The sequence below is a fragment of the Aplysia californica genome, unplaced genomic scaffold (genome assembly GCF_000002075.1).
Source record: "Aplysia californica isolate F4 #8 unplaced genomic scaffold, AplCal3.0 scaffold00264, whole genome shotgun sequence".
NCBI classification, from domain to species: Eukaryota; Metazoa; Mollusca; class Gastropoda; order Aplysiida; family Aplysiidae; genus Aplysia; species Aplysia californica.
The window spans coordinates 336,469-354,802 of record NW_004797534.1 but is presented as its reverse complement, the minus strand read 5'-3'; the positions used below and the strand labels follow the sequence as shown (position 1 = coordinate 354,802).

The following is an 18,334-nucleotide window of genomic DNA, read 5'->3' as shown; positions in this document are numbered from 1 at the left end:
GAAAACAATTTCTTTGGCCTTGCCTACCCAGTCCCTTCCCATGTGGAGTGGAGTGTGTTTGTTTGTGGACCGTGGAGTGTCGAGACTAGCTCTAGAGATCTAAATATCTAGACTAGATCTAGATTTCTAGTGACTGGTGGTTGTTTATGCCGTTGTGGACTCTGGAGTGTCGAGATTAGTGACTGGTGGTTGTTTATGCAGTTGTGGACTCTGGAGTGTCGAGATTAGTGACTGGTCCACTGACTGGTGGTTGTTTATGCCGTGAAGATGGTAAGTCAAACAAATCAAAGTGTAGGCCTAGATCTAGATCTAGAATCTAGTCTAGATCTAGATCTAGATCTAGGTCTAGATTTTCTAGATCTAGATTCTAGATTAGAAGTGGCTAGCCGTACTTAAGTACGGCTAGACTGAGAGTCTAGCCGTACTTAAGTACGGCTAGACTTAGACTTAGCCGTACTTAGATCTAGGTTTGGCCCTATCGCAAGCCTGTTAAGTACACAGGTCTCATTAGATCTATATCTAGCAATTATTCAGGTTCAAATACATGCAAGCCAGTAAGGCACCTTTTGGTTTTGTCTGAAATACAAATAATTTAGGCATAGCAAACTAAAAATTTCATTTACAATTCAGCCATCGCCATCAATATTAAGTACGGCTAGCCTGGCTGTCTACCCGTCCTTAAGTACGGCTAGCCTGGCTGTCTACCCGTACTTAAGTACGGCTAGACTGCCAGTCTAGCCGTACTTATCTTAGGCCCAATTAACATTAGAAAACAGGAGGTTTAAAATACATGCACTGTCATTAAGGCACCTGGTTTCGTCTCAAATACAAATACTTTAGACTTTAGGTACTGCACACAAAAAATTTATGTTTACAATTCAGTAGGCCTATTTTTTTAAAGGCCGGCACTGTTTCTCCGAACGTTCGGGAAAATAAAGCTGGGCACTATTTCTCCGAACACTCTGAAATCACACCCTTTCCCGCATATTTCGGATAATAAAAATAAAATATAGATCTATAATTATATTATAGGCCTACCAAAGATTGTTCGTATACAATATGGTTCAATCGGTCCAAAAAATGTCCGTATTTATATAAAGAAATGCTACAGTTCCAAACAGTTTTTCGCTACAGATATGACGTGTGGCCTATGAAGGGTGCTGCTCTTAAACTTAATGTGTTGCGTTCACTCGTGAGCTGTCTAGATCTAGATCTATGGAGGGTTATTGATAACGACACATAGAGCTAGCATCTGCGTTTGTCGAGGCCGCGACCAATCAATCGTGGCTCGATTTTTTGGTCCCCGAAAAAGTCCAAAAAAAAGAAAAGAAAATGAAACTCTTTACTTTTGAAAGAAAGTTCACTTAGCTTCACTTCGTCTCTTTCTCACTTGTTGTCACCACGTTGATTTGTCGAATACGTTACAGTTACATACGATTTGTATTGCTGTTCCTCTCTTATTTTTCGTTCATTTTTCCCTCTTTGTGGTGTTATATTTTGTTGGTGTGTATTTTTTTTTCTTGTTATTGTTCTGATGTGTTGTTTTTCTATTAATTTTTTTTTGTTGGGGAAAAGGGGTTGTATAGTGTAACGTCATTTAATTTGATGTTCCTACAAAAGGTATTGTGTAACGTCATTTAATTTGATGTTCCTACCTTCATTAGATTCTAAATATATATACCTGTATAGATTTAAATGTGCTATGTTAGAGCGTTCCACCAAAACCAATTACATGTACTGACACTGGCAGGCCCCCTGTGTGTGGTTCCATAATTTCCATGCAATATCCTGTACTTTTTAAAACAAATTACGCACATTTAGGGTTAAAACAGTCAATCTTCTTCGGACAGGTGGACACACGCCCTTATTTGTTAATTGTTGTGGTTGTTTCTGGGCTGTTCTAGTTTTGATTTCATTCTGTTGTGAAACCTTTCTTTTTCACGTTTTTACACTCATCTAAAAATCTCTAGACTAGATCTATCTAGCTCTTGAAAATTGAAATAGATCTGAACCCAAAAATTTGCTCCGTTTTTTTTTTTTATGGACGATAACCGTCCACTCAATAGAAAAGAGGGTCAGATTTCTCCGTCTCTCGGGTGCCTCAGGCAGTACCCGCCTCGCTAAACCAGTGGGCACACGGCCGGAGGAGAAGCTGAGAAGAGATACCACCTTTGATTTGCTCCTTCCCAGACCTCGCAGAATGACGGAATGAAAGTTGGCGCCGAGCTCTCGCAAATAGGCAAACAATCACGACCAGAGCGGAAGCCGGAAACCGTTCGGAGAAATATAGATCGGCACTATTTCTCCGAACGTTCGGAGAAATAGTCACTTCGTTTTTTTAAATGGTCAGTCTGGCCATCATATTTAGAATAAGTACGGCTAGACTGCAAGTCTAGCCGTACTTAAGTACGGCTAGCCAACCAGTCTAGCCGTACTTAAGTACGGCTAGACTGCCAGTCTAGCCGTCATTAAGTACGGCTAGCCTCTTCCTTCTAGATTTACTTCAGATTCATTTTTAAATCTTTGTTGATTGTTGTATGTCCGAGTTAAGTCAAGTTAAGAGTCTTAACTACATCTAGATCTAGATTATATATCTATATCTAGATCTAGAATCTAGAAATCTAAATTTAAAGTCTAAATTAAACTAAATTTTAAAATCTAGAATTAGAATCTCTAGACGGAAGGACTTCCGTAATGAGCGACCACCCCATCAAACACAATAAAGTAGAGGCCTAGCCCTAGACCTAACCCTAACCCTACTCTTACCCCTACCCTAGAATTTCCTTCTAGGACTGTAATTACTTGTGTTAAAAGTCAGTCAAAAGATTGCACTCTCATTGCCCAATGGCAGTGTCTAAGTACACGGTAACCGACAGCTCAGAGTCTTTCCATCACCACTACAGTACAGCATCATCATGACTTCCACCACCATTTGTCTTTCCACATTTTTAATTTCATTTTGTTTTGTGTTATAGTTTTTCTGTAATTATGTTTTTTAAAATCATATCGCACAAAACCGATAGCTGTGGCCTGTTCCCAACACCTCTTCCCCCCGCAAGCCGAGAGCGCGTTATATCTACGCGCAATCTCATTGGTCGACATAATTAACTTTGCCCCGGGCAAGGTCGGCTCAACTTAATCGTCTTGTTCATACTAATGAGGCAGGGAGGGCCAGTTTAGATAGATCTAGTAACTGGTTATTAAAGCTCACGTCTCGACTGTTATCATTATATCGAAAAAATGTTAGTAAATGCTGGAAATATTTAGGAACAAGGGTCGGAAGTCGGAACGGACGTCATGTGGACTCAATTCAGAGTCTGAATATAATTTTTGTCTATTTGGACTGGAGTCTGAATAGTCATTTCGTTTCTTCTATCTTGGGACGTCATGGGTTCTCAAGCTGGGGGGGGGGGGGGGGGGGGGGGGGTTAAAGTTTTGGTTTAAATAAAAATCTGGGGGTTTGATGTTTTGCAATTAGACCAACATCTAGAGCTAGATCTAGATCTAGGCCTATCAAGATGTTCTAGATTCTAGGTTTTTAATAAATGAAGCTACTGCAAGCACCTAGCACACCTCTGTCATTGGCCCAAATATAGATGATGTATCCGCCATCTACTATCTTTGTCGTCTTCCCGGGCTTCCCTTGCTAGTTGACTAGATCTCACCGTGCCGGACCCGCTTTGCCGAGTAGCGCACGATGGGCTACGTCGCTAGATCTAGGTTTCATCGCCGACTGATTGGGCAATGTGTGCCTGCGATTGTGTGTGTGTGCAACTTTTAGAAGATGGTAAATTTATGGAACAAGAATTGCTGAGATTGTTTAACAAACACGGCAAAATCTAGTCAACTGGCGAGGGAAACCCAAGAGTCTTGGGGGAAACACCGGAAGACCACAAAAATAGATGGCGGAAAGAGATCATCTAGATATACATTTGGGCCAATCACAGAGGTGTGCTAGGTGCTTGCTGTAGCTTCATGTGTTTTTAATTATTCAAAAAATTGATTTTTGCAATAGTTTTAGTGAACACATCAATGGTGGGATCTGCAGCAAACTTGTTTGATACTTGTATTAAAGTCAAAGCAGTGCTTGGCAACTGACAAGCGGATAGCTAGAGAACGACAACTAAACACCATTGACCGATATTTATAGTAACCGCCATCTTGTTTGACCTCGCAAGGGGGATGCCCGCCGCGTCATCTGATCGTGATTCTAAAAGAATGTTGTCTGGTATATTCCAATAGCTTCCCTCTTTGAGTCTTTACTAGTGGTTCCCCTTACTATGTATACTGCTTTTGCACCTCACAGTATCCATTTGCAAACCTTGCAGTCTTGAATTAGATCCACTCGATTAACAGCTCAGCATCCTGTCGAGTCCAATCTCTTGTAAGTGCTGAATTAAATTGCGTACAAAATTTCAAAAGAAACAATCCGGATTGAAACGGTCGATAATTTGCACTGCGTCGTTGAACTTTATTTGAACTTGCTTTCGTATGTAGATCGAGGCCTACTCTTACTCTTCTTCTTCTTCTCAGTTTACGTAGTGTACAGCTTCAGAACCAATCTGGGCGGAAGAAGGGCACTGCACACAATCACAGACAACCGAACCGAACAGTTCTGCAAGTTGCAAAGAAAATAATCCGAGTCGGCAGGTCATGTTGCCACCATGACTGACAAAGTGGGCATCCCCCCAATGATGTCACACAAGATGGCTGTTACTATAAATATCGGCCAGTGGTGTTTAGTTGTCGTTCTCTAGCTATCCGCTCGTGTGCATCTGTGTGTGGGAGTGAAAGTAGAAATTCACCATAATTATTATTAAAACAATTTCTTCAATTAGGAAAAAACAAAACAAATGCAGTGTAGACTACTGTACTCGTCTACAGTCAAACCTTCTGTTACAACCACCTGTGGAAGACAATCACCTGTACAAACCACTACTTCTCACATACTTCCTTGCATAATTTTCTATAAATGCAGTCTAGCCTAAGAGGTAACCTGTCAAAGATGACCATTTTAGTCCTCGACAGTGCATGGTTGTTGTGTAGGACAAATTATAATGTTCCTATATTATTAAAAAAAAAATTTTTTTTGATTAGTGTTTTACGGCACTTGTAACTGCATAAGGTCATATGAGTGTGCGGGACACATTAAACATTTTCAGCTGGTATGAAATTTTGAATTTTGCCCGGGTGGCGGCCGAAGCCTACTCTTATCGTTTTTAGACCATCAAGGGATCTTTAACGTGGGCAACTTGCACAAGGAACCTCTAAGATTTTTCGCCCTTGTCCGAGAAGGCTAGGTGTAGATCTTTCCTACCAGAAGATCAGGGGTGCGGCTGAAAGACAACAGTGGGAAGGAGCCAAGAAGTAACAGTAGAAAGGCTGCTGAAAGAGTCAGGAGCCCAGAGGAGGGGGCAAAAGTGAGGGGGTGGGGACAGAAAATGGAGACGAAAGCAGGCGACAGAACATTGCTAGAGAGCGCAAAAGGAGACAATTTTAGAAAGAAAATGTTTCTGTCCCTATGCGGATTCGAACCTGGGACCTTTAAATGAGAGGTGAACACCTTAACCTCAAGGCCACGAGAACGCCCCTATTTCCCTTTAGAAAAATGTAATGAGATAGTTGGATTGAATAATAATAATTGAAAAATCTGATAAAACTGTTGTCTGTTATAGATAGCATCAGTGAATGTAAATTCTGTCTTGGGGGCCTTTTTTATTGCTGGCCAGCCAGAGGACCACTTGCTTTTCCTGGCACGCATCCTAACTACAAAAATTCAGACCATTGTCATCGTGTGTCTTGTCCAAGATGCTGTACCTATAAATAACATTTATTGTGGATTAAATTCCAGCTGTTCAAGTGTCTCTTGACTTTAGTCTTCGACCTTAAATTAACTCTAACTGCAACCCAACTTAATTTTGACTCACCAAGTTTTGTTGCCAGTGTGGATATAATAATGGTACAAGTCTCAGGATACAGTTAGGCTTGGGACATAAAAAAGCGTGACATATCATGCTGCCCGTCAAAGAATTACTTTGAGCTTGATTTGAACTTTCTTCAATGACTCTGTGCTGTCTGGCTAGTTATTAATTAAGATTGTTTTTTGCTTCTTTTTTTCAGGGGAAAGATAAACGCACCAAAAAGTTTGCACAAGTAAAGAGGCTTTTGAGCCTAAAGGACTCAAGATTGTGAGTAGACTAATAACATTGACTGTGTTACTCATACAATTATTGTAATGCTGTCAGTGATAATTATATTATATGATAAGAGAAGAAAAAAAGGTACTTAAAAAAATAATCAGTATGGACCAGTATCATTTGTTGAATGTTTGTGTGACAGAGAAGCTAAAACAAGGACTTGGAAGAAGATGGTCAAATCATTTTCATAGAATGGTTTGATGCTTGCTTTTTGTTCACTTGAGTTTCATGATAAAGCCAATGGCTGTGTTCCAATTTCTCTCAAAATGTTATAATCATGTTTGGATGTTTGGTCAACTTCAATGTCAGTTTTGAAAGTACCTTATCTGCATGTTTATGTCAATTTGACTATGCTTGCATCACAGAATTTCATGCTTCAATTCACTTTCACTTCCACAGAAAAGCTAAAGACCGGGTCAAGAAGAGAAAGAGGAAGGCAAACCCAGAGAACATATCAGTGAGAGAGTTGTAAGTGTCATGTTTTGTTTACTTTTTTTCTGCTTTTTGTTTTCCTTCAATGTTTGAGTGTAGAAAAAATCTGCTACACAGCTGACAATGTAATAGTCATTCTTCTTTTGTTCTCTGAGTGGAGCAAAAAATGATAACAGCTTTTTTTTGTTAGGTGGGGGTTATATTTTGTTAGTGTCAGTCCATTTTCGCCCTCGTCAATTTCTGGAGGTTTCCAGACAAAGCTGTAATTCGTGTAAAGACATTTAGGGGGGTACAGTTGAGTTCCGTCTATTATGTACTTCCTAGTTTTTAACTGAAACATAACAAGGGACCAAGTTTTGGTGCTGATTTGGGCGCTCTCTTTTTCTGCAATTTTCTCAGAACTGAAAAAATGACCAAGGCATATACACGTTGAATGAAGCTGATAATTTTACACAGTACTTGGTTATTTTAAAAACTAATTTGTAATTTTTTAGGGGGGGGGGGGGGTTGAAAGTTGAGAGAATTGAAAACAATCTTTCGAGGTGGTGTCTGCCATGGAGCATGATATAGCTTTAAGAACTGGATGGCTGTATGGTGAACAGGATTTTATGGTCTGTTCTGGGGGTGGTGTTCTTTCATCAGCTGATTCAATGTATAAGCTTTCATGTGTAATTACTAGAATGTCAGTGTTGTCTGATGTGCAGTGTTTTTCTTTATGTTATAGCCACGGTTGTCACAAAATGTTGTGTGTTGGTTTGTTTTTATGTTAACTGCCTTGTTTCCCCCCAGACCACAGTCTTCATCTGCGATGTACTTCTCCTACAACACTCAGTTGGGACCTCCATTTCATATTATTGTGGACACAAACTTCATCAACTTTTCCATAAAGAATAAGCTGGATGTGGTCACGAGCATGATGGACTGTCTCTATGCAAAATGTAAGAGCTAATCACATTTAATTTTTATACATTGATCTGTTGAAAACAGGCATTTTTTATTATGCTACTTTACAAGGCTTGCAATAGCCTTTAAGATCATTCACTGCTCAGCACTTTTGCCCTTTTCCCCCATAGTCCACAGTCCTTGTGGCAATTATGGCAGACATTAGATTTTACCCCTTGAAATGTGTATTTTTTTGTACCTTCAGAGTCTTTTTAGTTCTTACATTTTTCCACTTTCTTGACTATTTTGTGGTATTCTTTAAACTTAAGTAACAAGTATGTATTTATGCATATGAACAGTTTTGCATCAAAATACGTTGTAGTTGTATCCATTTGTCAGATGTGGAGAATACCAAAGATTTCTATTCTTCACCAATTTTCAGAAAAAACCGTAGCAACTCTTGTTTCAAGAGTGATGATGATATTCAATTAAGTTAATATTCGTTTTATGGTAGAATCCACATTGGATTGTATTCCTTCAAGTTGATGTGGTTTTCGCACGCTTTTGATAAAATGTTTCTTCTCCATTGATTTTATTAGAGCATGAAATGCAACAAATGGGTCTAAAATAAATTTGAGTTCATGTCATCAATTAAATGAAAACTGCGGATCTGACCTTGAAATTCATAAAACTGCCTTGATGACAGCAAAACTAACAGAACTGGTTATATGTTATTAAAATATTTGCCCCAGTAAGGTAAATGCAACATTTTAAATCCTTTACATTCTGCACTTTTGTCTAAATAGCTTGTTTTTGTTGGCATCAGACTGTTCAGTCACTTCTCTTTGCAATGAAGAGACAACTATTTAGTATGAAAAACATGTGCCTTGATAGTACCTGATATTTGCTTTAAATATACTGTATTGTATTTTTAAAATGTTTTTCAGGTATTCCTTACATAACAGACTGTGTAATGGCTGAGCTGGAAAAGCTGGGAAGAAAGTACAGAGTTGCTTTGAAGTGAGATGTTTTACATTTTGATTTCTTCACTTGAAGTTCAGTTATTCTCACTATTCTGACTCCACATTCTCTGTCTGTAAATGCTCGCTTATGCAAGCTCAATGTTGCATGCACATCCCTGATTGACTGCTTCAGTATGTTTTACTGAATATCACTTTCCAGGACGCCACAAATAAGATCCTTCCTGTATTTTGTTGATTTTTTTTTTTGGGGGGGGGGGGTTGTTTGTTTCAGTACTAGTGAGTGTATTTCTGCAAATTTAAGGAACATGCTTGTGAAATTTGTTACAGAAGTTTGAAAACATGTATTATCATTTCAGCATACACGGATTAGTATTTTGAATCATGATATTTAAAGGTATTGAACAGATATAAGGCTGGTCTCAAGGAGTTCTAAGACTAAGAGGCAACATATAATATAGTTAGTTCTGGCTTAAGTTTTCATCTTGCGTATAGGTGGGGATTGTCCACCTCGGTATGATTTTACAGTAATCATATTATGATTTTTTTTTCCTTTCCAAGGGACTTGTGCTCCCTAATGCAATCCAATCAGTAGTTGTTTTTTTTTGCTTTTGCCCGTTTTCTTCTCTTGCATGCTTTTTCTATTGAAGTGAGGGCTTTATGTTGTCAGTAGCTAATATTGATTTAAATTGAAAATGGTCTTTTATGACAAAGTTAAAAGCCCGTTATTACCTTCTTTTTTTGATGACATCAATGCTACAATCATGATCAGATAGCCCTGAAGTGTCTTCCATTTCAAAACTGATGACATTTGAGTAAAAAAAACAATAGAATAGATAATGTTATTACAGTTATGGAAATTGGCTGTCGAATATAGTCATATGGTAGCTTTTTTTTCAGTAGTGAACAGGTTGTCTATATTCCACCAGTTTTGTCAGTTTGTTGTGACTAATTCAAGATAAGATAAATGTCAGTTGATTCATGCAGCCTCTGAAAGTGTGTCAACGGCTCTTGCAGTCAGGTTTATTTATTTTCAATATTCAGAGTCGCAAAACTTTAATAATAACAGCACCCAGCAACCTATCATTACGATAAGAATGTGAAGAAAGAGATAGGAGAACTTGTGGTTACTGATTTCAAATTAACTTATTCCTCTCACTTTTTTGTCTCTCAGAATTGCAAAAGACTCAAGATTTCAACATTTAACTTGCCTGCACAAGGGTACCTATGCTGATGACTGCATTGTTCGGAGAGTCACAGAGGTAAGAGTCGATTTCCTAAAGCTGTTTCTGGTTTTATCATTTGCCCTCAATTCATTGAAAGGGAAATATGAGAAAAGTGTACAGTCAAATCTGTTCTAGATGGTTACCCGTTGTCGAGAAGAAAAGTGGTCTTTTTAAACAGGTGGTCCTCTTGAACAGGATCCTTATAATATAAAAAACCACAAGGGAGTGCAGTGAGAAGTTGTCATTAAAAATACATTTCTGAAGGTGAGGGACTGTTGCAGAACGAGCGCCCACTAGATCTATGAGACAAAGTGGAATAGAGGGCCACTTTTAAGGATAGGTAGGGGTAGGAGTAGAGTTAAGGTTAGGGTTTGGATTAGGTCTCTTCTTTATTGTGATTGTTGGGGTGGTCTCTCATTACATGGAAGTTCTTTCTTTTATGACTATGACACCCACAAAGCTCTTATCTTATGGGGGGGGGGGGGGGGGGGGGGGGGGTTATGTGTTGTGTTCGCAAAATGTTCAGACAATCTGTTTGAGGCTCACATGCAGGTCTATTCTTTCCAACAGCTACCTTCTCCTTTATTAAAAGTCACCACAAATTGGAAAAGTGTTGTAGAGATAGAGACATTTTGAAAAATCTATTTCCCTTATAAATTTCAAACCTGTCTCTTGGGTGGTGTGTTTTTATTTTAGAAGAGGTTCTTAGTAATCTTAGGCATACACATAATAATAGTAGAAAAAAACTCTGTTCCATAGGAGAAGTATGCAGTCTAACTCACAAAGAACTCTCTTAACAAGCATCTTCTATCAGCACAAGCAACCTGCAAATTCCATTATTAATTCCTCCTTTTTTTTCTTTTTTCTTAAGTGACGATCAAGTTAGCTGACATAAACCAAAATCAAGTAAATGTTTGTTCCTTTATATTTTGTAAGAAAAATACCACTATATTTTTTGTTGTTCTCAGAACAAGTGTTACATAGTGGCCACAAATGACAAGGATTTGAAAAAGAGGATACGGAAGATTCCTGGTGTGCCTATCATGTACATTGCCCAGCACAGGTAAGGTTCTTGATTTGGTATTACTGTTGTTACTTACAGTTGAGTATAGATAACTCCAACACACAAAAGTTGAATTCACAGACAAGTCAAACAATGCCATTCCCCAGCTGAAACCGCTCTATAATATTTTTTTTCTATTGGCACCACTGGTTTCTCAAAAACTCGCATGGATGTGTCTAATAGCTCATCTAGAAAAGCCTGATCAAAATTTTCCTCATAATTGTCTTCCATTTGAAATCGCCCTGCATGCACAATGGGAAACAAACATACCCATCATCATCAAGAGTGTCAGGCTCACCAGAATCACTCTCACACAGCACGATACACATGCAGCAAGTATGGAGACTCATCATAGCACATTACCTGTAACCAGTGTGTGTAAGGCGCTAGAACTTCCTTTGATTTAGTCATGTGAGGCTGGGTGGTGTGGTGTGATGAAGGCAGTGCGGCACTGCATTAGGCCATGTGCTGTGTGAATTATGTTTGAGTGTGTGTTATAGTTTGAACATAAAGGTATGGATCAGGAAGTGATTACATTAGAGGGGAGGGTGACGTGCCGTGCTGACCAGTGTTGGTTACATGACTATGATTTGACAGAAGAGCAATTTTTATTTTTAATGGTAAGGAGGTTCATTAGCATCTATTTCTGCGTTTCTCTTGCGTCAACACCAAGGTGTTCAAACTTACTATCCTTCTATCGTTTTATTGATACCAGATACTTTTCATAATGACAGTGAAGTCACAATTACTTTTATTTTACGGATGTATTGAACACGTTTGTCAACCCCCGATGTGTTCGAGGTGTCTGTGCTTGGCTGTATACAACTATCAGTAATCAGCCTAAGCCCGTGCATGTTAGAACTTGCTTTCCTTTAAAAATCTAAATCTCTGATGCTCTAAATTTGAATGTGAGGTAGGCTCTACATCATAATATTTGTGATTTGTTATAGTACTACCTGGTTTGTTTGTTTTTTCGTATCATTTCTCTAATGTTTACAGTCTTTGTGTGCATATACATTGAATAATTGCAGCAAATTTAGTCGAGAGAATGGTAGAAATTTTATGTAGTCTTCCATCTTAAGTCTGAATCATCACTACTTTTGAATAAAAAGAACATTATATTGGTGTCGTAGGTCCTGAGGTAGGTTTTATATTGTGGAGCGTCAACTGAATTATGGTTGCACGATATTGCAGGAAACTTGTTGTTCTTACCTCCATTTTAAGTTTAATGTCCTCCATTTAGTTTAGTACTAATTACTTAAATATACACAGCAACCTTTATTGAAATTATGTAGTGTAGTGAATGCAAGTTGCTCCTTCACTTTATTTTCCATAAGTTCTACTCACACACGCACACTCGTCATAGTGATCATAGTCTAGCAAGCACATAGCGGAACCTTATCTTATTATACATATATATTATTTGTATTTTAAACGTGTTCATAGTGAAATATGTAAATAGCGAAAGGATTTCTGCATCCTGCTTATTTCACTATGTGATTACCAGACTATACACATTAAAAAAAAAAAGTAATTTGATTTGAATGGACTGCGTTCCATTGAGTGTTGAGCATTTTTCTCCTTTAAAAAAATATATTGTATCATCATTGCCAAAGTACTCAAAGACTCTTCCTTCTTTTTGTTTCAGATATTCAATAGAGAGACTTCCTGATGCATATGGTGCTCCAAAGGTGTAAATGTTTGCTGTTGTCATATGACCTGTATATAGTATGAATAAAAATATGTGAATGAACCTTTGTTGTTTTTAAAATCGGCTTTATGTGTGATTTTTAGTTTAGATTTACGGCACTTGCAACACTGTAAGGTCATATACAACTTAATAAATGCGGAAGATTAGAGGTGGTGCAAGAGAGAAATAAACACAAAAAAAGGAGGAGGAAAGATCAGGACGATAGATGTTTGATAAGAAAGAAGGAGCAAACCACACAAGAGGACCTGCCAACCACCAGCTGTGTGATTTTGAAAGAGAGCTTCAAACTTTATATTGTGAAAAGAAAATTGGTGGCTCTTATTTTAGGGTGACACGTGAGAAATTTGAGGTCCTGCCATGTACAGATACAGGCTAGTACAACTGCACTGACCGAGACAAAACTGTTGACTCGTGGTTTTGTTGGTGAGTTGTGGACATTGAAAATATGAGAAGCCTACTGCATCACAACGCACTTATTTAGATGTGGAAAGTTATGTGAACACAATGACAAAGCGAGCTCGATAAAACTATCTCATGATTGGACTGAGCTAGTGGGAAAAGAGATGCACCTCTATCTGACCTATCCAACAAACAAGTGTTTTTTTTACCTTAGTTTAGCCGCGTGTTCCAACATGTAGCCAACACTTCATGTTACTCTTGAGTGTGATTGACTAGCTCTCCTGAGGTGGTACGTGTACAGTGGAAACCTGATATAACAGGGATGGTGGGACCAGAGAAAAAGTCCTGTATATCTGATCCCTGTCAAATCAGAAATGCAAGTGAAGAAAGCATTTGTGGACTAATCCAGCTGTATTTATATGTAATGGGTAGTTTCCCTTGTCACAAGTTCCCAGGAACAGGGGTTTTGGCCATGTGGCAGGCCTGCGCACCAAACATTACGCGTGTGTGTAACTAAGCTTAGGGCTAGATCGAAGTCTGCAGCACACCGCAGCCCTCTCTTGCTTCACCCGCTGCTTGTGCTTGCAGTGGCTTGGCTTGCGTGGGCTTGCTCCATCACTACATAGTCTCTCTCTCTTACTTTTTACACATTGTTAACGAGCCTTTGTTCCTGCTATAACCGATTGGGCTCCGATGAGGCCCTGATATTGCAGATAACTTTTAATAACTTTTTAACATTTATATTATATATATATGGTTTCCACTGTAGTCTCTTTCTGAGATTTGTATTTTGGAAAGTAATTGGAGGCCCAATAAACTGCTGAAGATGATCAAAACTGTCCTTGCTAATTTAATTTAATAATATCCAAAAAGTGCTCGAGTGGCATCTCAGATTTTGGTACCAGCATTGTATAGGCCCTTTGAGCAATTGTTGAGTGATGCCAGGATGAACCCAAAATATTTCTGTATTTATTGTTGTTTTCAAATGGAAGTCATCACAGCACAAACACAAGCAACATCTGTCACATCCATGTTTTCCACAAATCTACCAAAAGTGCACAAAAACCATTGGCCAACTGTACAGTTTTGCCCAAGTGTTAAAAGAAATATTGAGCCCATCTAAACCAGAAAATGCTAGAAAATAATATGTGGTATAAAAGTGATATGCCAGCTACAGTGGAACTCGGATTCAACGAGGTCGCCGGGCCTGATCTAAAACCTCGTTGAATTCGAGTGTTCGTTATAGCAAACGTGAGGTTGGTTTTGTGAAGATTTTTACAGGCACTGAGCACATGTGTAAAGAGAAGTAAAGTAGTGCCTGAAATGCCTGCATATTATGAGCTATGTAAAAAAAAAAAGAAGACCAATTCGTTCATATGCACGTCTGTCATCTCGATTGTTTGCCAAAAAGTTGTGTTGCTGTGTAGAGCCTAGCACACGGCAATTTTTGATTCCATAGACGAGCCCTCAATTCACTACGTAGATCTACGTCAATACTAGCTTATATAACAACGATCAGATGCTGAGGGGAAAAAAAGACTGACGCGTTTGTATCTTCGACGTTCAGCGCCCGGACCGTTGGTGCCCCCCCCTCCCCGACACAGTCACACGTGTGCAGGCCGCCCATCCGACCCCGACACACGCCAGAGTAGACACGTGCACGTGCCAGCAATGCATGTGTTGATATGAAAAAAGGCCTCTGATTGGTCGCATTCAATCGGCTAGGGGAACAATAATTCACGGTGCAGGTGATGGATGGTTTCTGGGAATAGATAACGTTCGTTCTGGGAGAAAAAATAGGCGAAGCCATGTCTGTGGGGGCTGTTCCCCCTGGAAGCGACTTCGTTGAATCCGAGCCTGCTGATTTAAGTGCTTGTTGAATCCGGGTTATTTTTTATTGATTTTAAAGAAGAAAAAAAAACGGGGAATCTATCTCCTCTTGTTGAATCCGAGTTCTCGTTAAATCCGAGTTCCACTGTATTACTATTATTATACATTGACATCTCACACTTTGAAAATTAAAAAAACCAAAAACTTGCCTCTGAAACCACACTTAGTGTCATGGCTATGCTGGAAATAAACAGAAATAGACACAACTTTCAAGAACAGTACACTACACAAAACATCACCACTTGTTCTCAGCAGGCAATAGAGGAAGAAACAACAAAGTCATGGTGGGCAAACACCTTTGTGAGTAAGGCATGTGAGCCATATTCATGTCTTTTATTCAACTGTGTAACATGTACTTTGAATTGGCCAACTGAACAGCAATAATTCACCCGTGCCTTTGTTCTACTCTGAATCCAAATGTACATTGTACATAAATTGTAATAAACATACAAAAGAGGAAATGATTCACTATTTCCACATACTGTGCTGATTGGTGATGAGGAAACAGTTTTCATTTTCTGTACTCATACGGTACTTTTACTAACTTTTAGTTTACAAAAAACATCATGCGCTTCAATATTATTACATCCGACTGAAACCCGTTAATCTTGAAAATGCTCCAGTATCATTTGTAATTTTTAAACCATCAAGATAACAATTTCAAATAAACCTGATCACTATCCCAATTCAAGCAATTTAAACCACTGAAGAAGGCAGGCTGCTCTAACAATGGGACAAATCCTGTCTATAAACTAAGTATAAGGGACATATCCTAGTGAAAAGGCACAGATAGTAACATGCTCAGTACAATATCATGTTTCCCACACTGTAATCCCACCCGTGTCTTTTCCAACGTGAAGAGTCTAACTACTACACTGTTCAGAGTACAAGAACGAACAGAATCTTTAAAAGCGAACTGAAAAAAACAATTCTGACGTCCAGCGGAGTTCACACAGCACAAAAAGTAACTACTGCAGCCAACAGTCTGTCTTTATGTTCTAGGAGCCTCCCACAAAAGAAGTGGCTGCAATTTCATACTTACAGTTTTAGCATTTTTAATCTACAGTCTAGCACGCACACAGCGAAATAAGCACATAGCATAGATTTTTCAGGTCCCGAATTAAAAAAAAATATACATGAATATTCTTTGTGTTAAAAACATGTGAACAAAATTCACACCAAACAAAAAGATTTCCGTGTCCTGCCAATTTCACGATGTGCATGTAAGACTGTACTCCCGAACATACTTTCTTTCAAACGTTAAACTTAAAACTTACACAATACCTTCATAACAAAAAGTTGTTTCACATGAAAAAAATTATGTGAACTAAAAATAGTGAAAGTGATATAATATCAATTCAACAATTAGTATAATCAGTATTATATTATAATTTATAAACAAAAAAGTAATAAGCATTGAAAAGTTATTTTGCAGAGATGTTTGGAGAACCCTGTCACCACTTAAGTGCTTCACATCGCTACTGCATGTACAGTGTATTTAAATTAAGGCATTTGTTGACTTGTGGTGATCACCATAGCGCAAAGTGAGATTTCGATTACATGGAATATTGAACAAAATACTAAAACTAAAACTCTTTCGGTGTAGTTTGATCTCCTCCATCAAATAGATGCACTCATTCTACGGTACCACTTTGTGACTGTGAAGTAACATTTGTAAGCTGAAATGATCTACTAATGAAACAAAAAGTTGTGTGGTAAGTTTTAAAATGCCTATATCATATTGGCAATTTTACAATGCACAAATACTTTGTGAAAACAGAATTTATTCACTGCTCAACCATAAAGTGAAAAACGTTTTACAAAGGTAGGTTGAAGGGATTGCAGTTAGACACACTCATCAATAGTCCACAAGTGGCTTCTGTTTACAAGACCAAAAAATCCATGTTCTCAATTTTTTTTTAAAGGACTTAAAATATAGACAGCAAAAATTACAGATGTAACCTGATATTTGAATACATAACAAAGCTAAAAACAGGATGGATACTGATACTAATACCAACCAAACCAAGATCTGTCGTTTTGGGATAAGGGATAACAGTGAGTGAGTCATCAAGGCCTGTCATGATGAAAAGGAATAAAAGCAGCAGACCATAAACAAAAAAAGGCACCCACCAACCATCCCCTTTTCTCTTGGTATACAGTACCAGATCTATCTCTGAATACTCAGCAACAAAGAAAGAAATCAGTCCGAGATAAATAATCAGGCCACAGCCAGAATCCAAGGGGGGACAACAACAGAATGCTTATTTGAGGAAAAACCCCTACCCGAAATTGTGGATGACAGATAGGTATCTCAACAAAGTTCAGCACTTGTCTTACTGTTTTCGTAGTCAACTGGGTCACAAATGTTGCGTTGGGCTCAAGTGTAATGACCTTTCTTTTACAAAAGAACATGTAGTTGCAATTTTGAAATCTGGATGAAAAAGATGACTTTGAGTTAGAGATTATTGCACAGCTTGTTCACTGGTCAGTTGCCAACAGACCAGACTTGTCATTTAAATTGAAACCAAGACTTACTATTTATAAGCGAAGCCACACCTAATAGGCCTACTAAGCTACTACACACGAAATCGGAAAACCCTCCTTCACTGCCATGTGACTATGGACATATGCATGCTTAGGCCACACATTACATGTGGTATTAATTAGGGAAGAAGAGAGGGACATAAGCTTCATAACACACCAGAATCAAGTGCACCACTTGCCTCTACTTGGGCAGTAATTCTCTGAACTATTTTTTTTCTTTTTTTGTGAATGAGTTTCACTGCACTTGCAATACAAGTAGGTCAAATAAATGTTGAAGATTAGAGCTGTTATTGTTACTAGAGAACAGAAGGAGGAGAGGTATGGATGACTGATGCTTAATAGGAGAGAAGGAGCAAACTGCACCAAAGCACCAGCCAACCACCCACAAAATATTCAATCCCTAGACTTATGCAGAACATACAATATATCTGAGTAAAAACAGTTCCCTTTTATTTAAGAATTCATCAAGACCACCATAGCACCACCCATTTATACTTTTGAATACAAGGAGAACATGACACTGAGGAACACAGGTGACTTGGTGTTAGGAGAACATACTGAACTAAATGTTTTGTTTGATCCTATCCGTACGCCTGGGGTCATTTTGTACCCCAGAGGCTGTGTTCTTCACATTTTAGAATACTTCTAGTGTGAAGATCTCTTTGAAGTTGTCTGTATTTCTCAAAAAATCATTTTGACAGATTTCTATGCAAAGCGTACGCATAGCTGCCAAGTAGTACGTAAAAAACCGAATTTAGTAAAATTTTTGGGTTTGAGTGCGCAAATCCGTTGTGGCACCGGAAAATACGTTTTCAACTTTTTCCCTCATAGTTTCAATACAAACTGGTTTCAAGCAAGAAAAAAATTAGAAAATTTATGACCGGATAGGCGAACGTAAATAAATACGGAGTCAACAAGACGACGAGAGTAGTGTCCCGCCAATTAGACTGGAAGTCGACCTCCTTCCGCGAGTAGTGCCCCTTCAGTATTTTCTTTGTTATTAATGG

The 18,334-nt window shown here is 38.5% G+C and overlaps 1 protein-coding gene across 1 annotated transcript; it reads left to right on the top strand.

The window, feature by feature from the left end:
• Nucleotides 1–12,533, top strand: LOC101856582 (rRNA-processing protein FCF1 homolog). The gene is made up of 8 exons (XM_005100896.3): nt 1–270; nt 6,121–6,188; nt 6,597–6,665; nt 7,419–7,567; nt 8,459–8,531; nt 9,666–9,753; nt 10,686–10,780; nt 12,429–12,533. Exons 1-8 carry the CDS (start codon nt 268–270, stop codon nt 12,475–12,477), a joined length of 594 nt encoding a protein of 197 aa, XP_005100953.1. The 5' UTR covers nt 1–267; the 3' UTR covers nt 12,478–12,533.
• The last annotated feature ends 5,801 nt before the right edge of the window (nt 12,534–18,334 follow it).